This window comes from Ascidiella aspersa, chromosome 7 (assembly GCF_963924565.1).
Source record: "Ascidiella aspersa chromosome 7, kaAscAspe10.2, whole genome shotgun sequence".
Taxonomy (NCBI): domain Eukaryota; kingdom Metazoa; phylum Chordata; class Ascidiacea; order Phlebobranchia; family Ascidiidae; genus Ascidiella; species Ascidiella aspersa.
The window spans coordinates 19,693,615-19,717,640 of NC_139453.1; the positions used below are offsets into that span (position 1 = coordinate 19,693,615).

Here is a 24,026-nt window from a genome sequence, read left to right on the forward strand (position 1 = left end):
TAGTGCGAGGGCAGAATACAGAATGTAACTGAAGATACAAATGTGTCAGAAAACAGGATTTAGGTAAGAAATAAAATAAGGAAGGGCAGAAATAAGAAAGTTTTTAACAAGCAAAGGCGAAACAATGGTAAAACAAAACATATAGAAATAATAAAAATTAAAATCAACTCATTAATGCCAATGTTCTATGGTTTGTTAGCTTACAAAATGTTCAACTAAGGAGAATGGGTCATCAAGGTATCACTGTTATACTTGTATTATTTGGGCCACCATATATAAAAGGTTGAGAAAAATTAGTTTTGGAAAATTTGACATATATTAAACTGTTTGTGGTGCTAGATATATCTAAATTGGAATTTTATATAAAGATTTTTCCTATATTTGAAGAGCACTGTTTTTTCCTTTATTTAAATATCAAAAAACAAAAACAATGTCTACCATTCTTGGAAATAATTTGGATGAAAAAGCACCTAGTAAAAGTGCAAAGCGCCGAGCCAAGAAAAAGCACTTGGAGACAAGTCACAAAGAATCTGTGACCCTGACCCTGAGTGAAAATGATCCAAAAGATGTATTATTATCTCTTAGGAAACAAATAGAAAAGGCAAAATTGGAACAGGTTTGTAATGCATTAATATCATTATGCCCAATCTGAGCTTATGACAAGTGGTCAAAGTATACCAATTTATATATATAATATATAAATATGGCATCATAAGTTGTATACAGATGAGGTGTGCAACACACAACCTAAATACTCGAGAGTAAATTTTTTATTTATTTGACGCTCATAGACTTCATTAAGTATGCCAATCATTGGCATGTTTGAATTTATGTCACACTGCATTTGAGTGTACTGAAGCTCTACAATATGATTTTTTCTTATGTACATCTCAAATAATATATATTAATATTAACATAAAGTTCTATGAATGAAGTACTTTGATACTTTTTTGACAAAACCATATTTGGAATAAATCGTTTTTAACTACCTATTGTTGTATAAAGGACTTTATTAGTGTTTTGACATCTTGGCTGATGCACAAATTATAATTGAGATGATTGGAAATTGCAATTGACACCTACTCATTTACTATTGCAAGTGATGTAAATTTTTAGAGATTAATGGCAGCAGCAGAACCAATTATGCCAGAGATGATAATAACAGTGACAGGCGGAATCCCAGAGATTTGTAGAGTATTTTTGTAATTACCCACAGGTTAAGAACCACTGATTAAAGGAGTTGACATACCATAAAATCCTTCTTAAATGTTCATTTTTTAAGCTAGGTAGGACATAACTTTAAACATGTTTAATTATGCCATTACTACCCTAGTAAGCGAGTTTTTTCTGAGCTTTTAAGGACGTTTTCGTAAATAACGATAATTGAGGACAAATGCTATCATAAAGAGACTGACTTTCCATGAAGTCAGTAACAGAAATCTGAACCATTCAATGCAAATTCCTGCGCACTAAGTTTAAACTGCATTTTTCAGGAAATTGTTTACCGTCACCATCGCAACTTACATTTTGTTTAAATTTGCCTGTTTACCTTTGAACAAAATTCTCCATTGGCCGTATGTGGAAATAAACAATAATGTAAATTCAAAAATTTGGTAGCTTTTTGAAATGATTTGTTGTGGTCCACGTAACAAGCAGCATAACAAAAAATGGCCTTTTATTCTTTTTTGCTTTTTAACTAATTGTTATTCAATCAATTATGTTCATGTTTGTTGTAAATAAAACAAAATACAAATTCCCTCTACGCAGCTAGAAGCAGATTAAATGCGTACAATGTAACTCGTATATATATGGCCTATAATGAAGTAGGCTATATTCCAACATGATATGGTCACTCAAAAGTAAAAAAAAAAACATGATATGGCCGCTCAAAAGTAAGAAGAAACTTATAGCATGAAATAAGGCTAAATTATTATGCATTTTATTTATTGGACAAACGGCCATTTTGACCGCTCGCGGAGATGCTGCTTTCAGACCTTCTGAAGGTGATGTTTAATTTCCACGAACGAAAGTCGACACTAAAAAATGGACCGAACACATCGCACGTGGTAAAAATCCTACGTATTCCATATGTTGTATTTGATTTATTGAACAATATTTCTCTGGATAAATTTTATGCTGTAGAAATTACATAACTAGAAAGATTGATTAAAGTTGATTAAAAATCCTTCTCCGAAACAAGCCAAGATCGCTCTCTTTCAGTGGTTTCTTGGGGTATATTTCTTAACCGCCCTTGAGTGTTTATGGTATAACGACAGTGTCGGCAGCTCTATGACTAGAATTGTCACGGAAAAAAATGAAACTTTATTACCTGTGCAGGACAAACTGTTGGCCGCGAGTTACTTGCACTTTATTTTAAAAGTTTGTGTAGCATAGAAAATTTAAATTGGCTTAGCTTGGAAAGGTCCATCTAACTATATTTTTTGCCAACTTAAACTGTACGGCAGGGGTCGGCAACCCCTGGCACGCAAGATGATTTTACAGGGCATGCCAAATGATTTAACGCGCTCGTCATATCACCTTAAAAATTGCAACCATTACATCAATATCACATCATTAACATTATTATTACATGACTAACACTAGCTAACTAAACTATTGCACACATTTCTAGTTCGATCTGCAGTGTTTGTGTCACAAATTAGTGTCTTAAATGTTGTATTTAATATGATTTTTTGTGGGCGTTATACTTGTTGTGTACCGTTTGTATTAAGTCACAATGCCCTAAAATTGGCGCGATGTTTACTGCAGTAAAGCAGGGCATTCTACATTAAAGTACGCACGTGTGTTTTTGTGCGACTGAGAAACCTAGCTTAAAGCGAAACTGATAGTTAACACTTCTAGCTACCGGCTGAAAAACGTTGAAGTGTATTCCAAAATAGCGGTCACACTATTGTGTTCGTGACAGTGTGTTTTTTCAGCAGGGTCAAGGTATCTTCATAGAATTTAACTTATGAATTTAGGTTTAATGGCGTCTTACAAGATACGTAAATTAGATGTCAGATCACAGCAGGGTTGCGGAGTCGGACTAGGTAAAACCGTAAAACTACCCGAGCTCGAAATGTGCGCATGCGCATAACTAAATTTCGAAACTATTTTCCATGAGCCCTACGAAGGATTGCGGATTATCCATCTTGTTTTAGTTACGTAAATCGGTGAAGTACAGGCTGTTGAGTCTGAGTCGGACTCGGGTTGTTTTTAACCGACTCCGCAGCCCTGGTTGCCAGTGCAAAACCAAACATAGAAAAATGTTTGGCACGCGAGTTGTTGATATTTTAAAATTATTCATAATTTTGCACGCTGTATACGAAAGGTTGCCGACCCCTGCTGTACGGTATGTAATGGAAAAAATTTTCGCGCTTCGCGCGTATAATCTTCGTTTTTTACTTTGTTTAACATTATGATATGCAGTGTTTTGGGCACCGGGTTACATTTCACCTTAAAATTATTTCGTAGTGGGCCTTCAAAAGCTCTGAAAAGAGTACTTTGGGCCGCGACTAGGGATGTTCAAAGTAGAATATCGAATCCTTGGATTCGAATCCAGATGAGATTCGAATCCAATTCTGCCGTTTATTTCGGGTAATTGGTACCGATATAATTTAATGTTTTACCGCCGACCGTCGCGCCTAATTGTACAAACGCGTGCGGTAAGTTGGCCTGTCGCTGCGGCGACCAATTTATAGCGATTGCTTTAAATGTAACCAGTTAGTGTAGCGTCAGCGTTTTTTCGGGCGACCAATTACCGCGTCTCGCGATAACGTTCGTCTAATAATTAGGTGTCAATCAAGCATTCTTGGGCGAGCGACTAACGTGCAATTTCAGGTGGGGAGTTCCCAATTTCCCTAAATGCGTTAAGTTGCAAACGTAACATTACATTGTAAGAGGTGCTGGATGTCGACCAAATGCGCTATAGGGTTACTTAAGGTCAACTTTAGACCAATATTCAGAAAGGTTATACAGTAATGCACAGCGTAATTGTCAAGTATTCGTTATGTCAATAGTAACTTATTCTTTGCAGTACATTATTATTTGACTGCATAACAGATCATTTTAGTCAAAAAAAGAAGCACAAAAACCCAACAATGCTTTAAAAACAGGGCCGAATTGCTAAAGAGTTCTGTGTTCGGTGTTGCATTGTACTCGCTATTGGCAAAAATATAAGTTTAGGCAACAACCTGGACAGTGGACATATTACAGTTTACACAACTGCTTTAAATGACAGTTGTTAAGAATGTTAAACATATGGGAGATTTTTTTTATTATAATGTACACATGTTAGCAAAAAATCCCTTCCCCAAACAAAATCGAGGTTAAATAATTTAATAAAATTATACTAGGATTCGATATTCTGGATTCGTTATTCTAGATTCGAAACCTATTATTCTAGAATACCTTGGTATTCTACTTTGAACATCCCTAGCCGCGACAAAAAAGTTTGCCGATCACTGATTTAGTTGGCCATCTTGCTTAATTTTGGGATTAAACGTTTTTTAGTTTAAGAACATTCCAATTGGCCATTCATCTATGCGTGTAATTGAAGACTGCGGTAACCACAAACGCACCAAAAAGTGTTAAATTAACAATTTGGTATAAGATTAGATGGAAAACCAGCATACGATCTACCGAAATTTGGGCGAATTTTGCCGACTGAAAATTTTTTACTTAATGCCAACTCTGCACAGCAATAAACACTTACACTGTGTTGCGTCTAATGTTTTTGTACAATTAATCGGGTTTTAAACCTCTCCATTCTCAATATACCAAACAAGATAATTTTGTTGACAGAACCATGCTGCCGTTGGAGCATTACGGCAACGAATTTGGCTGCTGCAAGACGCAAGCGCCGGGGTAAAGTAAGGTTTCACGTGTGATACTTAAAAACTGGTGAACGTTATCTGTTAATTCCGTGTGTTATGTCCTGGTTAGGTCAAATGTGAGTGGAGACCAACTGCAAAAGATTTTATTGGAATCCACGAACCAAGCAGAAACGGAACAGGTCAGGTTTATTTTATTTTTAAATACAATTATCGAATATATAAACTGTTTCTACTAGGACAAATATTCAAATACAAAACACGCATGTTAAAATTATAGGCTACATCAAACAAATGCGGTCCTCCTCCAACGTTTGACGAATGTCGTATGGAAGTATTGGAAAAGCAAAAGAAGAAGTTGGTTAAAAAGAAAAATGAAATCACAAAGTTGAAAGTTAGGGCTGGCAAAGGGGAACACCTTGAAAAAACCCAGGTGTCTATTATTAGGCGCTTATTGAATGCATTTTAGTCCGGTTTTAACTTTGTACAAAAAATGACAGAAACTCAAAATTGAACGCGAGAAGTTGATCGATGACGAAATCGACAATTGCGAGGAGGAAATCTTCCAGTTGAAACAACTTTTAAAAAGTCAAAGAGAATAGATCAGCAAGCAATAAAGAAGCTCAACATCGACAGACAACGAACAACTATTACGATTGGCTGCCACGAATATTGTTTGATAGCTCGGTGATCATTAAAAGTGTTTGCGCTTGTTTATCCAACTTTTGTTTCAGGTTTTCTATTGATTGCTGCTTTTCGTTCATTTCGGTCTCGAGTTCTTTCCTTTCCACTCTCAACTGTTCCATCTTTATTAAGACGTACATAATTTAATTATAATGTATATTTGGACTATTCTTTCTAAAAAAGCAACAACAAAACAACACATGGCATGTAGTGAAAATAACTGCGGTCTATACTCATATAAACGATTGAAAAAGAGCTATGGTGAAACATTTCCAGTACTTTACGACCTATTATTGGGCCAGCGGTTAATATGTAAAGTCCAGTAAAACGCGTTCGGTGTGCTATGGGGTTACATGAGAGTTAAGCCAATAATCAGCGTAAGTTACACACAGCTACTGACAGTTGTAAGGTTGTTAATCGTATTAATGGACTACAAATGCTACACAACGGCCATCGTTCTTTAAAATACTACTTGCGATCGGCCGACACTGGATGTTTTAATTTAATCTATCATGCCATGGGCTCCGATTGTCCGTATAAATTAGCTAATCTAGTGCCAATGATAATAAAAAATAAATTTGGAATTAAAAAAATATGTTGTTTTGAATGGAATATCTATTTTATGCCTAAACGTTGCTCAACATCAGAGGTGTAGGATCCAGACCGCCAATTAGTTTCATTTATATATTTTACATGTTTACGTTTTAAAGAAATCATTTCAACAGGGCTGCGGAGTCAGTTAAAAATTACCCGAGTCCGGCTTTGACGCTGCAACCTGTATTTCACCAATAAACGGTGGATATGTGTGTCATATATTTCAATCGGGTAGTTTTACGTGGTGTTACTCGAGTCGGACTCCTCAGCCCTGCTTTACAGCTGCACTACACATTCCGAAAATATAAACTTCGCGTGTTTTTTGCATTTCGCGGTAAACTAAAATACCCTGTAGTGTGGAAGGTAAATTAAAGGGACTGGTGTGGTATAAACAGTGTTGTAAACATCTTAAAGTCTAAGCCAAGTTATTTTGTCATATTAGAGCAAAGTCAATTAGTCAAGTCCGTAAATTGGTAAACTAGTCCGATTATGAGCAGTAACTTAACTAAAAAATAACCCAACATATAGCAAGCAATGGTTTTAGGTGCAAAACGTACGATAAATACCCCAATTTTATAATGAAAACACTTCATTTCAAGCAAAGTCATTTTTTCAAAAAAAATTAAGTTAAGTCATTTGAAAACAGTGAGTTAAATGTACTTAAAACAACACTGGGTATAAATCCTCGCAGTGATCTACGTAACTTTACAAAATCAAATTAAATTCTTTGTTTTTATATCTTAAATAATGATAACATTTTTAAAATATATGAAAACCTCTTGCTGTTTAACTCTGTTTCTTTCAAGCCATACACTTTTGCGAATTGAAAACTTTTAGGCTTAAAATAGTGTACAATGCAAAATTAATATATAACATAAAACAATGTGCGTTGTGTCTGAAAATGATCGACTAAATAAGCAACCTAAATTTATGTCATTATAAACAGGGAATACTTGTACGTTTGCTTAGCCGCGTGTTATACCGGATGATTTAAAACAAATGTTTTTGTGGCAATGTTTATGAAATCTTTTTAGAACTGGAGTGGAATGAAAAAAAAACGTTGTTTTTGGCGTGACATTTATTTCAAGCCAGTCTCTGCGATGTTTTTATGTATGTCTAGCTAAGTTTGTCATTTTAACTTTTTAACCGTGTTCCCGCTTATCCTCTTTCAAAAAAACGGAATGACAGAGGGATCGACAGATAACCACTCAAATGTCGATTAGATTTTGCAGAAACAGTGGATAACTATATTTGTGTGTTGATTTTAAGTCACTTTACCTGCGTTTTGGTAAATAGGGTAAATACTTTTTCTTTTACATTTTATTGCCTGTGGGAGACTTCTTACATGCAAAAGTGTTTATTTTAATTATGCTACAAACAAAAACTGCAATACTGTTGGATTACCTGTTTTTGATAGCCGTCCATTTTTGAATTAAGCTTTTTTATTTCACTGTTACGTTCTTTTACTTGATGTTCAATTTGTTGTTTACTATGCTCCTGTGATGAAACCTAAGACCAATAAATAATCAGTTATAGCAGTGGCGGCAACTTATGGCGCGCGGGCCGAATCAAGCCCGCCAAGTAAATTATCCGGCACGCGATCTCTTTTACATTCTAGGCAAGAGTTGGTGCAGACAGAATAAAAAATCGACTACACAATTACTAATTTTTTCCCCCTTAACCACAGAACTTGGCGCACAGCTGCAGTTCGGGTGTTACGCTAATCGTGGCACATTAACAAACGGGAAAAGATATCTTCGTTTTGTATTACTGGCAAAAGGTGTGCACGTATTTTAGCCTATTCCCATTCCGTGAATGAAATTTAGAAAAACTGCCCCATAATGGCGGAATTGTTAATATAGCAAATTCATTCACGCATGTATCGAGAGTACTGAGATGTTTGTTTACGTTTAAAACTAAAGAGAACTATTGCTCACTAAGCGGTTTCGCAGCCGGCGCCCAGGGAGTGTGAGTGAGGCACGTCGCACGTGTTGCATGTATGCACTCTTATAAGGTTCGATTTTTTGGAAGTTCATTAACTGTTTCTGATTAGGATTTTTCCCAATTTTATGAGGTCATAACGCCAGACGGAAATTGGGGGAATTCCGTCAGGTAGAAACTCGAAATTGCTAGTGGGAATTTATTACGGGCCGCCAAAAACTTAATGCTTTGGTTTGGTCCACAGCCGGCATAAAGTAGTTACTTTGTCATACAAGTCAACAGCCTTTAAACAGCTTTAGATGTATTGTATAACTTATCACCTTTATTTTAAGTTCTTTCACGTCCTCGTCCCGTTTCGCGACATTTAACTTAAGACTTTTGATTGACAGATCGGCTTCGCCCTTTTCTCGCATAAGTTTGTGGAAAGATTTGTCTTGTTCTTCCACCAGCTGTGTGAGGTCGGACACACTTCGCTCAAGTTCCTCGACCCTTTTCAACAATTTAAAACGATTTTCCTCCAGATCTTCAAGTCTTGAACTTGCTCTGTAGATAAAACATCGGACAATCAACTCCGATGTAATGAATGCAGACATGTTTAAGAAAAGTTGGATTATACCATTAGCACATACACAGAAACAGTAAATCTGTTTGCAGTTCAAATATTTGTACATATTAGTGTTTCTCAACCTTTTTCACCCCAGGGCGCACTGTAAACCTTTCAAAACCTGGCGACGCACCTGACGAGCGAGTCGACTGCAAACTTTGTCTGGATATTTTGTTTTTTGCTGGCAGTTTTTATTACATCAGGTTCCTAATTTTATTATCTATAAAGAAGCCTGCGGAGTCGGTTAAAAATAACCCGACTCCAACTCCCGACTCCGGCCAAATGTGCGATTTCGTCATATTCTGAGTCCGGCTGCCACCCTACAGACTTTATTTCACCCATTTACGTAACTAAATTAAGATGGATTTCAACAATCCCCTCATAGGGGTGTCATATATCTCATCCACCCACAGTTCATTGCTGGAAAATATCCATGATATGCTATTACGCCTTTTCAATTTGCAGTTGGCGGCATTAACAGTTTTAAAATTGGTACTGCGCACGTCGGACGGGACTCAGGCAGTCCGACTTCAGCAAAACAAATTAACTACGGTACCTCGAGTCCAAAATCTGACTGCGACTCCACAGCCCTGCTATTAAATTCGATGTGTTCAATAAGATAGGCCTAAAGAAAGAGGAAAAAATAAAATAGGCCTTTCGTGTTGAAAATTATGAAAACACAAGGTATGTTAGTTAGTGTTCGATGGAAGCAAAAAATCTAACTCGGAATAAATCGAAAATTTAACGGAATAAGACCTAAATGGACTAAATAACGATCTTCTTGGCATCGGCAGTTTTGGTGTCGACGTTTGGGTATCCTAGTTTAAAAGGCGCCGTTAGGGCGCCGCTGTCTTGGCACTGGATTGTTTGCCTCTGTTTGGGATTAGGCGCGAGTAATGGGTAGAATTATAATTAGTTCATGGTTCAAATTAATAGGGAAGTTAGTGTTGGAGTTATTGGGTTAAGTAAAAGGTTGTAAAAGCCTTATTCAGACGAATTTAGGTTTATTTTGATTTAAACATTATTACGAGTATTAGGTATAAGTTCTAATTTGGTCTTATTCCGAACTAGTTTTTATGGCGGAAGCCCCGCTAGATATATGTTGCAATAGTTCCTCTTTCTTTGTTAGCGAAGAGCCAACATAAACCAGGGGTTCTTAACCTTTTTTTTGTATGTTTTACACCTTTAATAAAGATGAATATCAGATTTACCCCCCATTATATAAAATAGTTCTTATCTATTAGAAAAAGGAAAGTAGTAACAAATTTCATCAAGTATAATCAATGCGACGGGTTACAGTACTTGCTTTTGGCAACGAGTTGTTGTCAAAACATTCCAGTTTGGTCTATTTTTTTCATTTCAGACTGGACCGTTTTGACTAAAAAACGCCAGTTTTTGCTCATCATAATTGGATAAGAATTTGCTAGGTGCCTTTTTAAAGGAGCCGGTTTCATGGTACTGTTGAAAAATGTTTCCACGCACGAGACACACTGAGGAACTTAAAGACCATTCCCAATAAAATATGTAAATCTAAAATTAAAATAATTTTTCTGGTACTTTCTCTTCTTTTTGGGCACGCCATTTTTAAGACTACATTTTTTGTTACTTTTACAGACTATAATTATAATCAGTCAATGAGTTGTTTAAAGCCTTAATCATTGGACTAAAAAGATCAACAATAAACTATCTTGGCCAGTTAAGCCGTACCCAGTGACAAAATTAGGCAATCACATGTATAACCGGCACTGAAATTTCAAAAAGTGTATCGGAACTTTCAAAACTGCTCGCAGAAACCTTCTCCGGTGGTCTCCAATCTTTGAAATAAGCGACCCCAATTTAAATAAGATGTAATCAGAATTTACATTGCGACCCCATTTTGGAGACAATTATAGGCAATGTTAAAAAGTGCTATAGAATACAGCAGAACGGGCACCTACTTCGCCGGGGAATGTATTCATAAAGACAAGTAAAAACTGTTTTTAGCGATAAGCCTCTTCGCCTGTCTGTGTTTCTAAGTGGATATGCTTTCTAATTTGGCCTGTGGAATGCAACCTCAGAAAACGCGGATGTTTTACTAGAAATCAACAGCATTTGTTATGATGTTACAAATAAATCAGCGTCTATAGCGCATTGAAGTGCCAGTTATTTGTAAATTATAAACTGTGTTGAGATAAGTTGCAAACGAATAATTGTGCAAAATAAAAATGTAAGTGAAAAATATTCTAAGTCCAATATGTGGAGTTGGCCTTTAGTATTTTGAGTACCACGAGCAACATAACATCAATTAATACTTTTTAAGTTGATTGGCAATAAAATTAATTTTTCTACGTTACCTTCGCCTTCTTATAAAATTCTCAACAACGAGAAAGTGGTCGGGTTCCCGAGGCAAATACTGCGATATATCCACTTTTAAGCAGTCCTGGGCTTTTCACGATATAAAAGTAAAAGTAGCTAAACTGGACATTAAAGGACCAGGGTCTGGTACATGATTCTGTTTGGTGGGGGAAGTGAAATTTTTCCGAGAAAATGTTCCTAAAGTTGAGGTAAAACGTCAGAGAACAACTAATCTTAAAAAAATCTGCAGTTCTCGGGCGAACTAGTGTTTAAATAATTAAATATACAACAAAATTTCCATTCTTAAATATATGAGTTCATAAAAGGGTAAGTCCGCACGAAAAAAAATTGCGTTTATTTAAATCGATGTTGGGTTCGCATTAAAAAGTATAGTTTCCGTACCAACCAAACTTTGTTCTTACTGTGTGTTTTGTTGCTTTAACTTTTCGTTGTGTTTTTGTATCATGTCGTGCAGTTCTTTGAGTGTGTCGTATTCTTGTCTGGAAGTTTTTAGATTGCGTTCCAAAACATCATTTCTAGTAAAACAAACCATTGCTTAATAAACATATGTAGTAGAAAACTTTTACGACTCGCATTTAAAAAAAATTATACGAATGACACTATACTTGTGAGCTCTGTCGTGGTATTTCGTCTGCAGTTGGTCGTATTGGTCAGCTATATTTTGCAGATTTCGGTTTTCTTGAACGACCATATCGAGTTCCCGATCTTTGGATGATCGGTCGCACTCTGCCGCACGTACTTTATCCATCAAACCTTTCAAAAGTTAATTGATTTGTACGGGTAACACGCATTAACTATAGGTTTAGGTGGGCTGTATTTTTAGTTGTTGCGAAACGCATTCCTTCGAGCTTTTGATAAATGGCCAAAACTAAAAAAAAACAATTGTAAACGATTTCACAAGACGATTTCAAGTCGTTTCGAAAATACCTTCGCATCGCATTTCTGAGTTTTTCAACAGTTCTGCCATTCTTCTGGTATCCTCTTCAGACCTTGCTCGCTGGTTTCTATATTGTGAGATTAACCTGTCGGCTTGAGATAAAGCCAACGTTTTAGCTTCCAGCAAATCCTGTATTTGATTCTCTTTGGTCTACATTTGAAAATTATAATGCATTTCATAAATTACTGTATTGACATCTAAAAGCGTGACGTTCGCATCATCAAGCCTACTTACAACTAATGAGGAGAGCTTTTGTTCATATATTTCCATTATTTGTGATGTTTTTCCGCCTGAACTATATTCACTGGAGCCCTCCTGCATAAACGTTAACAAATCAATGGTATTATTGTGCAGCTTATAATAAGGGTTTAGGGAGGTTTCAAAAAAGTCATAGGACATTTTAAAAGGAGTGCATGTCAAGTAATGAATGTTCATTATATTAAACCAGTACGTTTAGTTAACTTGATATTTTTCGGTTTTTGGTTTACAACCCTATTTACCCAGCTATGGAAAATAACTTACTGCCTCTTTTGTTTGGATTTTTGCAATAAGGTCTTGAATATTTTCTTTGTTCTCGTCGTCCAACGGAACACTTGTATAACTATAAATTTGAACTTGATTAATGCACATGCTACAAATTTTTCAATTGTAGAACAATCAAACAGTGTTTTAACCTTGTTGCAACTTCCATTTTAACTTGGTCGGTGTCAAATAACTTTGAGGTTGCTAATTGGCCAAAGGAAGAATGGAGACTTTTGGTAGTTTCAAACCCCGTCGGGTGAAGTTTGGTCATACTTTTCTTGTTTATTTTTGCAATGGTTTCGGAAAGTCTGAAAAAAAAAAGAACTTTTAAATTAGAACGAAAGATACTGAGTAATAACGTCCGACTAAAGAAGTATGTTTCTAGTTTGTTTGAGGATACCACACAAAAGACCTACAACACTGAAATATTTCTTATGCTGTAATGTACTGTCAATACTACGATCTATCTTAAAATATATTGTCCAGTTGTGCTTTCGTTGAGTACCTTGTCTAATTAGCATCATATAAATTATAAGCCATTGTTTTTTAACCTTATAGTGCCGTTAATCCTGAGACGAACGTAGTGGGCTAACTACCACCGCTACATTAAAAAAAATAAAAAAAACATGGCATTTCACTAGCTATGTACAGTTTACTCCTACACTGCTTCTTTAAAGGACAGAAACTATTTCATCCCGAAATTGAATCACTAAGACGAAACATCCGGGGTTGCCTAGGTGTAATATGCCAGGGTATTATCTGTTTAATACCATGTTGCCCTAAAGTTTATAAGATGAAAAAAGCGTTGACTAAAGGCGCTGCCCTATCGATAATGAAATTACCGTTGAAATAAACGCGACATTTTGCGTGGTTAAACAAAATACAAGCCATGAAGCTGTTACCGATACGTCACATGTGAAAGGGGCAATTAACCAAAAAACTGAAATTCTACGCTTCGTAAAAAAAGATTTGCAAAATATATAATAAATCTCTTGATGCAACAGCGTAAAACTCTTTCAAACAAAATTAGCGCAATTATTTAAAAATAAAAAGCAATATTGGTGTCCGCTAAAAGCAATGTTTTGGTGTGTCGACTCCTTGCAACGGTAAAAGTTTCGACCTCACAAAAAGCTGTGTGCAATTGGCGAAGTTACAACGTTAAAGGATTACGTTAAACAAAAATAAATGTTGTGCAGTGTGTTTAAAATCGATCAAATGAATACTCAATAAATACTGCATAGCGCGCTTTACTTGCGAGCGGCAAAACACGCCTCATATACTACTAAAATTGCTTTTTACAGTTTGTCTTCTTTTTTACAATACTCTGGGCTAGGGTGAGCGAAGGCGCTCGCTATGTCTCGCAATTATCCCCCTTTTACCCTGCTCGTGGTATTCTCTTGTGACATGCGAACAGAATGCCCGGCTTACAAACCAAACCAAATGTGTTTATGGATATTACAACACTTGTTTATTGCAGTTTTAGTTGCCAGCTAAACGATCCCTAAGTTCTGTTGGGGATTTAATTATTTTCCGTTAATTTAAAAAAACATTTCTAAGATACAGCCTTCTTTACCACAATAAACAATGTTTTTTGTTTTGTTTTGTTCGGTAAAAGTCAACTTTTTGAATTAAAGTCTATATTTTTAGGTCAATTAAAATCTTCCCTACGAATATACAAAAATACAATTCAGGCCAAACTCTTTGGGATATCAAAAAGCAACTTGACATTTTTTTTCTTTTGTGTATTAAATTATTCTTTAGATTCATAAGCACTTACAAAATCGAAGGAAAGTCAGGTAAAGGAAGTGCTTCTTGGTGTAAACGGAGGGCAATTTGAACTTTTGACCTTTCACAGCCTGTAATGGCGCTTGACAGAAATGGTACAATTCTAGCATCCTACAAAAAAATAAGTTGTAGTGACCTAAATGTTAGTCTTGTGTTAATTATATTATATAAAATGTAATTTAATCCTAATGAAGCAAGCTGTATTTTTTAACGCCAGTACAGATCAGAATTTAACAAAATCATAAAACAAACACTATTTGACTATTCGTAAAGACAAACAACAACAACTTTTGTAGAGCATACAATAGGCTAACAATAGTTAGTAAAATTGTGGGTGATTTGTCCATATTTGAAAAAGGTAAAATAAATGATTCGAATGAAAAACTTGACATAAAAATTGGTTACCTGAAGTGAATCCTGTAAAAGTTTTTCCAAATCAGGAACAAAACGCTTGAGGTTTAAACAAAGATCCAAAGCAGACAAGACCACTTCAACTCCAGTAAGACTATAAATTATTTTTTTATTACATAAAGAACATGTTTTTATATGGCATACAGATAAATTGTAAATGGCTTACAACAAACATTATATTGCTTAAAAAACAAAATGATATAAATCACTATAAAGTGTTTAAACCAGTGGTTGCCACAGACTTATAAAGGAAACAAATTCGAGGCTAACTTGACAACTGCCCTAAATACAGGGAAACACAATTGTATGGTATTCTAATATTATCAGGTTTTTAATGGGTATTGTACAATCACGTCTCCTATGCTAGGCTGCATATCTATTTGAAACATAAAGCCTTATCTTTTTTAGTTGCAAAAATGTTCATGGAACACTGGAGAAACTCTTGAGGCACACTAGTGCACCACAGCACACATTTTGAGAATCAACAGTTTGGACAAGGGGTCGGCAACCTTTTCCTAATCGCCGGCGAAATTCAAACATAACAAGTTCTTGGCGGGCCGTAATAAATTTTTAACAACATCGCATTTGGTCTGAATAAATTTGATGCAAATATAATTTAAATTCAAAAAAGATTTGCACTTTCATATTGCTAAAATATTTAAACTTTTGGGTATGGCCTTATGTGCAGCTAGTAGAAGAGGTCACTGACTGGATGATTTTCACTGGTGTAAAAGTTGCCGACCCCTGGCTTAGGCAACCAGTGTATTTAGAAAAAATAACCTCCATTCAGGCTGTGAAGATTGAGATAAGCCAGTTAGATTGTGTGTTAATTGGTGCTCAATAACATTTGAGATTGAAAGACAATTCAGTTTTTGAGCTACTATAGTTTTCATTTCTTCAGTTTGCAGGTTGTCAATACAAAGACCTATTAGCGTTTGTTAAGGTATAACTACAGGGTGGTTGGTGCTTAATTTCAATATTATACTTGCTTAAATAGATTTTAAGAAGTAAAAAAATATATAGTATAGCAATATATTTTTTAATAACAAAATATAGTATAGCCACACTAATTCAAATTATTAACTAACTGAATTTAGGATACAAGTCAAAATTTTGAGTGCTTTCAATATTTTCAGAGTTGCAGAGTTTAGGAGAAAGTCGGATAAATGTGGTTTTTCATCATCCATTGCTGGAGTAAGTTGTTGAATGATGGTTTCCACCACTGGGTGTATCCAAACACCTTCACTGTCCAATGTTTCATCCACAGCCTCCTAAAATACAGTATTTACTCAAAATAAATACTGTCATTCAAAACCTATTCACGTTTGCTAAACCATTTCAAAGTGCAATAAATAGAAATCGCTCTTCTGCTGTAAACGAAGTATAAACCGACGTTTAAGTGTGATTAAAAACTTTAAATCTGAACACAGATCAGTGATGTTTATTTTAAAACTTAAAATTTGGTAATTACAAAACGTTTTTTCTCAAATTTTCTAGTGACTAACAGGCCTATATTATAATAAAACAAATACATTAGTGCACTGCAATTGAGATGACAGTTGACATGAAAGCTTTTAAGTATTTTGTACATGTAAATTTAGAGCATAGTATAGTAGAAAGGCAATTATTTTTATTTCTATAATTATTATTGTTTCTAAAATATCCAAACAAAGGCATAGATCTTTATTACTTAAAATTAACATTATGATTACCTCACACAGCTCAAAAATGAAATCCATGGCTAAATTTGAGGTATCACTTGTGTTCTTGGAAATTGGAAGAGAAGCTGTGTTTAGCAGCAGATTAAGGGAAGAGTCGTTTTGAAGAACCTTGCTACACATGATTTGACGAACAGTGGGAATGTGAGAGAATGACAGCAGCACTTCAAAAATCTACACAGCTATGTGATCAGTTAGTCTGCACCACACAAATTCACACAGGGTGAAATTAAGGAAAGTGTGTCACTAACCATTTTTGATGTGTCCATATTGTTGGAACCAAGTTGATTAAGCAATCTTGTGGTGATACTCTGTTCAGTCTCATATCTATATTGTGAACACAACAGTTTAGGGACACCTTTTTTATATAACCACCCTCAGTATTATTTTGGTTTATCCAACGTATGATAAACCAAAATAATACTGAGGGTGGTTTTATAAAAAAGGTGTTTACTGTGACACTATTGTGCTTCAAATATGGCATATACCGTAAAATGTTAGACTTTTAAAAGACAAAATTGCAGATGAAAAATAGTACAAAATTTATTATCATGAAACTATGTTCAATTTATAATGAAGATAAATACATTATAAAGTCATTGGTGATTTCTTCATGTTTCATCAGTTCTTCACACAAGTCAGCTGCTCGGTATTGTGTCGTCTTATCATCAGAGTTTGGTAGACAGGAAAACAACAATTTCAAAGTTGGTCTGACATTTTTGGAAAACAGCTGCCCCAAAAAAATATTTGTAAGTTTATTATAAACTGTCCAAGTGGACCTATATGACATTTTCAAACCTTTTTAGCCAGATTTCCTTCCCAACAACAGTTTGCTATTATGGTGAGGGTACAAATTTTGTCACACATGTTGTCACCTTTTAAAAATTTCATTAGGTTCTTCATTTCTGTGGTGCCTATCTAAAGATTAAACTTCATTTGTTATAAACACAAAAAAAAACAGTGACTGCTTTGGTAGCTACTACAAATAGCGGTAGTATTTTTTCATAAGATAAAATTTGGAACTATTTAGTGCAGATTACTAAACTCACAAACTATAGACTGTTGTTACTAGACATAGCATACTAAAAATGATCTTCTGGCACTCATTTATTTTATCTAATGTTTCGCCTACCTATGTAGGAGCTTTTATCAGGGAATGCAACAATACCACCCTTAACACCATGCAAAATAAACCCGAAAATGTAATTTTTATCTCATTTTTTTTATGTTTTTACTTTGTGTAGTGTTGTTGCATTTCCGGATGAAGGCATTCTGCATAAGTAGCTAAAAAGTTGGATAAAATAAATTATTGCTGGAAGAGATTCTTTGAAGTATAGACTTGTTATTCAAACGAAAAGTTTAAAAAACACTTAAAAAAATTAGCAACAAGAATTTGCGACATAAACAAACCACTTACTAAAACTTTAACCTTGGCTTGTATCAAAATATTTTTGTTAACTAGATTGCTCAAAATGCCAAGACAAACACTGGAGAAGTTTGTTGCAGATCGATTGCTAAAAACAGAAATTTATTTAACTGGAGGCATAAAATTCTGTTTGTGATTTCTTTCAATTAGGTATGTGAGATAACATTTTTAAACACTTTTTTACCATTTTTTTATTTGGATAATAACACCTTGAATATTTTATACATATAAATTTAGGTAAAAAAGGGAAATTATTTTTTGACATTTATTTGTAACATAGATTAAAAAATACCCAGATGGACGGATTCCCAGTATACCAAACATTCCTTGAATACAGCTCTGTATTTTATTGGGCGTTAAAATATTTTTTTGTCATAAACAGTAATATCCGCGTTAAGTGACAGAAAGAAAAATATAGACAAACAATAATTAATAAATATAACTTCATGTGTGCAAAAACTACTGGCACTTCAAGACCAAATATACAAAATTTATAAAATATAAATAGTTTGCGGCACCCTTATTAGCATTTTTGCTAAGTGATTAACTATGATGTAACAATAGGCTATTAAACATTACACACCAACTGTACAACATGTAAAGAAGCTATTTCGTCGAGTTCAGAGTCCGGCTCAGACTGTTCTTTCTGTATTTTACCAATTTACGTAACTAAAATATGGTGGATATTCAGATATCCACTCTTAGGGGTGTTATATAATTAATCCACCAATATTACATCGTTGGAAAATATTACACCTGGTATGCTATTGCAACTTTTAACACTTTGTAGCCTTATCAGTTTTGAATCTTAGTATTAAGCATGTGCATGACTAGGAACTCTGGTAATTCTACACAAGACCCTAGTCAGATTATGCAGCCCTGTCCTTGACCGTTTAAATGGCATCCAGGTTGGGAACTACTGCCTTATATGATCATTGTTTCACATTTCCTCAAAATAAAAAGTGTAGCAATTTTAACTTATTAAATAAACGCAAAAAAAATTATTTTGTGCAAATATTTTCCTACGTAAAAAGCAAAGCTTTTCCTAATAGTAAGTCGAAAAAACATTGGAAAATTAAACATAAATATTTTTTACAATATTAAATATGATAAAGTTTTACCTTTTCAAAGAATTATTTTCACATTTGCAACATAACTCCAAAATAAAAATGAAATACTTTACTTAATTTATTTTGCAACTTACATTGTTTCAAAAACACATGAAAGAAATTTATCCAAAGGTTGAGTGAATTCAGAATTACTTCTGTAGTATGTTAATAGTTCAATCAACTGAAGGCACTAAAAAAGTTTACAAACATGATAAAAACTAGTACTTACAACAACTTATAAATTAAAATTAAATATTTACAATATATGAATATTGTGTTACCTGCTCAAGACTAGTTGAATATTCAATAAACGATTGTCTGATTCCATAGCAATAAAGACTAGAAAGAAGATTTGAATTCGACAAAAAATTGCAAGAAATGTTGTTTTTTGCTTCAAAAGATAATAGTTAACACATTAATTAAACATATATAAAACCTAAAACAACCATTACAAAAAAAAGTCCACAGCATTGTAAACCTACCAATAACATGCAGCAAAAGTAGCACTTTTGTCACCAAATGATCATCTAATCTTTCATTTTCAATTAAACGAGAGATGCTTAAAATAAAGTTGCATCCCAGTTCATTTCCATCAATGAAGAATTCATCCGCATCACTTGGGTGGAGTGTTGCATGTAGCACCTGATTATATTAGTCCTCATTAAACCTTAACCTTGAAGACCAGACTTCATGTTATCCCACACAAAGCTTATTTGAGAGATTTCTACATATGCATTAACCCTTTAACGTGATAACCCCACTTTTGAACTCCAAATTATTAGGACTAAAGAAAAAATATAATTTAAATTTTTCTGGATACAACAGTTTGTTAACAAAAACAATAGCCAATGATCTATAACAGAGGCGGCCAAACTGTGGCTCTCGAGCCGCATGCGGCTCTTCAATGAATTAGCATATATGATTTAGACATCCATTTTTCCAGCCTTTACGAGTTGTTTGATCAGAGATAATGAAACAATGCATTCTATCACATGTAACAATGGATTGATTGTTAGTAATAATCACTATCCGAAAAGTACAATATTGTACACTGTAGTTAAGTAAACTGTCAGATTGAAGCTGTATGTCAGGGCTGAGCTAGTTTCAAGTCTTGGTTACTGTTATACTAATAATGCAAAAAGAGTTTAGCGAAAGAAATGGCGTTAAGGATTAATTACAAAAAGAGAAAGTATGAAGAGGAGAATAGAACTTTTGAAAAAGAATGGGAGGAAGAGTTTGGATTCTCTGATAATGGAGGTAAACCTGTGTGTCTTATTTGTCATGCTTCGCTCAACAATTACAAAACCAGAAACACCATTACGAAGCTAAACACAAAAACTTTCACACCAACTACCCACCTAAGTCGGAATTACGGAGGAATAAGCTTAATGAGCTAAATTCTTTCCTCAATACCCAGCAGAACCTGTTGAAAGCATTTAGCAAGGAAGCTGACACAACCATTGAAGCTAGTTTCATTGTATCATGGAATATTGCACGGTTCAAACGTCCATATTCAGAAGGTGACTTATTAAGAAGAATAAATCTGAGGTGGTTGCAGTGTTAGATCCTACAAACACAAAACTTCAGCAACTAATATCGCAAACTCCAATTTCACGACACACAGTTGAAAGACGGGTATCTCGGATCAATTTTGGTGTCAAAGACAAACTGTAAAAAGATTTAAAAAATTCCACTGCATTCAGTTTAGCTTTAGACGAGTAAACAGATGTGCAAGACAATCCACAACTGGCTGTATTTGTTACATTATGAAAACTGTTCTTGAAATTCAAATTTTATACGCAAACATGCCAAGACCCACCGACAATTCAGAAACATCATTGAAGATTTGAATTTTGAAGATAAGCCTAATGATGTCTCATTTTACTGCAATGTAAGGTGGCTGTCGACCAGCAATGAGTAGATTTGTTGAGTTATTAGAGCCCATTAGTATTTTTCTTAAAGAAAGAAACAAACCTTATCCTCAACTGGAAGATGATGACTGGATGCATGATCTAATGTTTCTTACTGACGTAATGCATCATTTACAAAGCTTAAACTTGGCACTCCAAGGCAAAGATCACCTTGTTTCAGACCTTTCTCAAAAAATTTTCAGTTTTCAAAATAAACTCAAGACTTTTTCAAAGTGATTTAGTTTCTAAAACATTCGATCATTTCCCTAATCCGAGAAAGAAAAATGTGGAAATAAAAGAGGAGAAAGTGGAAGAATACAAAGGCAAACTTCAAGAACTGTTTGGGGAATTTCAATCTAGGTTTCAAGACTTGCAAATGCTGGAACCTTGTTTTTCCTTTTTTGTAAACCCGTTTGTGGTTGATGTGATAACCGATGGATGTCTGATTCCTGAACCATTTGTAAGTGAAGCATTTGTTGTGGAAATGGAACTGTTGGAACTTCAGGAAGATCTCGCCAGTATGGCAGAATGCTGGCGACTTGGCGACTATGTCGGCCATAGATTAAGCCAGAAAACCGAAGAAATTGGTGCGAAAAAAATTAATCAAAAATTTTTTTTTAAATTTTAATTTTTTTTTTAAACGATCCATTTCTCCTTAAAAAAATTGTTGTTTCGACATTCGCCTGAATATGCTTTGCGATTTACTTGTTAACAGCCTAGTTTATCACTTTTACATGGTAATATACATTCCTTAGGGAAACCACATCATTTAATTAGAGACGCGACCAAAAAACCGAAGAATTTTAGGCCTAAAATGCTCGTCACCAGAAGGCTGGCAAGATTCTGCCAGCCTGGATCTCGCTTTAAAAATGGCCCATAAATCTCTGAGTATAGTTGATTTATGGAAACAAGTCCCAGAAGCAAAATACCTGTGCCTAAAGAAAACAGCTATCCGGCTGATTTCTATTTTCAGCACAACATACTGTTGTGAGTCATTTTATTCCCTAATGAAATTTGTAAAGTCAAAACACCGTTCAATTTTGACCAATCAACACTTGAAAGAACTGCTCCGAGTTGCTTTAACATCATATTAGCCTAATTTCAAACATCTTGCAGCCCAGGTGGAAACTCATAGTATGACCATGCCGCACTAATATTAATCAATAGCTACACTTCATTATGAGATAATTTTTTATTGTGTTTGTGTTGTGGCTCTTTTAAATCTTGATTTTGTTATATGCGGCTCGAGCCTAAAGCAGGTCTGACCACCCCTGATCTATAGAATATAAGTTGGGATTTCACACCTGAAGATTCTAGATTGATTTAAATATTTCATTGCTGATAACCTGGAAAAATTTAACATTTAAAAAAAAACATTTTAATATTCAGCAAAATTAACACAAAAAATTTACGCTATGGTAGGCATTTTGACTGTATGCAATACCAAGGTGTTCCTTTATGACCCTTTTTTATTATTTAAAACTTTTTTGAAACCTATGTTACAATTGGGTACACTATGCACAGATCTGTAATGTAGCTTGCTAATAAATTGCAAAGCCATAAAGGGCGAGTAGATCGACATCGTATTTAACTGAAGATGATACAACCTAGTATAGAAACGTCTTAATAATCAAGATGCAGACGATAACATATTAGAGTAATATCCCAGTTAAGTTTAAAAGCATTTTAAAAGCTTTAATTTTATTTTAACAAATATTGGTAATTACACATTAAAATAGGTTTAAAAAAGTAAGCAAATTATGTGATAACCTCAATATGCCGCAGGAGCTTTGATAAAGTATTTTCAGTTGCATTACTACAATACTGTGAAACAGCCAACACTACAGACTTTATACTGCTATTAGCCTCCATGATCTAAAACAAAATCATTTGCTATTTGGTTAAGTGTATATGTAATCTAAAGTTGGGTATTTTGGAAAATTGTTTAGCAAACAGTTTGATTGAAATACAAGGTAAAAAGAATTTCAAACATTTTTAGACCTAGCATATTTGTCATAATAGAAATAATTGCAAATTAACACCGAAAAAAAGACACAGTAAATACAACACATTTATGGAAACCAGAGATACATAACTATCTAAAACAAAAACAAAAAGTTCAAGCTAAACCACATGCGATAAACCAGGTCAGCATGGTTAATTCACCAGGTTCGCATATACTCTATATTCCTACACAGTTGAAAGATTGATGCAATTTAAAACTAAACTGGACAGTGTCAAACAGCTTACTACAGTGTTTGTTCAAATTGTGAAAAATGTTTGTGCATTTTGTAAATGATTTTGAAAAATTTTTGATAAATTTGACCTAACATAAATTTTGATTGTTTTTGATCAAAAAAATAATAATCGCTGAATTTTTCAGTAACACGGCTTTGTGTTCTAACTTTAGTTCTGATCTAATTTCAAATTTTACCCAAACTGCTAATAATTTTAGTCCACTTTTATTTATTTTACAATCTTCACTGAAACAGTAATTCTAATCTATTATCGAAAAGCTAAAAAAATCCAGTTGTCCAAGTCTTGCATTAAATTTGTCTGTTACTTTTAGCAGTTTTTTCGCCAGGGTTTGTACATAAAGGGGTATTTAAGTCAGAAAAAGCTAATTGTTGGTTGACATAATTATCCTATAAATATTTTTTTGCTTGGATATAGGTATATACGGCAGGTTATAACAGGAATAAATCACATGCAATACATAATCTTTATAAACACTCAGTAAAGCACACTTTAAATTGCAAGGCCATTGCAAAAAAACATTGCAATATTTTATAAAGCCAAGTTTTGTAACAGGTATTACAGTGTTTTGTGTTCAGTTAAACATGTTAGGAAAGAAAAAAAAACACTGGAAGAAGCACACATTATTTGATGGTGGCACATGGCAAAAATCATACACTTAATTGTAAATTATATTTAGGTTTAACAATTTTTTAAACTGTAAAGCTTCAAGCAAGTGTAAACCAGTACATCAGGACAAAATACTAACTTTACACCAAAAAAAGAAAAGAAAGTAAGTCAGTTTCATTCTTAAATTATCACATATGAAGGTTCTAATAATTTCCAGGGAAGAACGTAAATTAGTTTGTCAAGTTTCAAGCTCAACAAAAGTTGAAATAATTGCTCTGAATGTTAAATGAAACCACATAGATAAACCCATGGGTAGCAAGTCAATAGATAAGG

General features: G+C 34.3%; 2 protein-coding genes across 2 annotated transcripts; one reads left to right on the plus strand and one right to left on the minus strand.

Annotated features, from left to right (window-relative positions):
• The first annotated feature begins 430 nt into the window (after positions 1 to 430).
• Positions 431 to 5,630, plus strand: LOC146138192 (uncharacterized). The gene is made up of 5 exons (XM_083394532.1): positions 431 to 616; positions 4,804 to 4,871; positions 4,945 to 5,014; positions 5,113 to 5,265; positions 5,333 to 5,630. Exons 1-5 carry the CDS (start codon positions 431 to 433, stop codon positions 5,432 to 5,434), a joined length of 579 nt encoding a protein of 192 aa, XP_083250658.1. The 3' UTR covers positions 5,435 to 5,630.
• On the minus strand, positions 4,964 to 22,700 carry LOC146138193 (protein CIP2A-like). The gene is made up of 22 exons (XM_083393771.1): positions 22,599 to 22,700; positions 19,401 to 19,560; positions 19,200 to 19,309; positions 19,014 to 19,108; positions 17,801 to 17,897; positions 17,182 to 17,301; positions 16,971 to 17,113; positions 16,635 to 16,710; positions 16,378 to 16,557; positions 15,768 to 15,936; positions 15,446 to 15,590; positions 14,660 to 14,759; positions 14,247 to 14,365; positions 12,622 to 12,777; positions 12,470 to 12,548; positions 12,182 to 12,262; positions 11,938 to 12,097; positions 11,616 to 11,763; positions 11,412 to 11,525; positions 8,372 to 8,594; positions 7,515 to 7,619; positions 4,964 to 5,638 (listed from the first exon to the last, which is right to left on the minus strand). The coding sequence occupies exons 1-22, from the start codon at positions 22,698 to 22,700 to the stop codon at positions 5,483 to 5,485; spliced, it is 2,838 nt and encodes a 945-aa protein (XP_083249897.1). The 3' UTR covers positions 4,964 to 5,482.
• Positions 22,701 to 24,026: the final 1,326 nt, after the last annotated feature.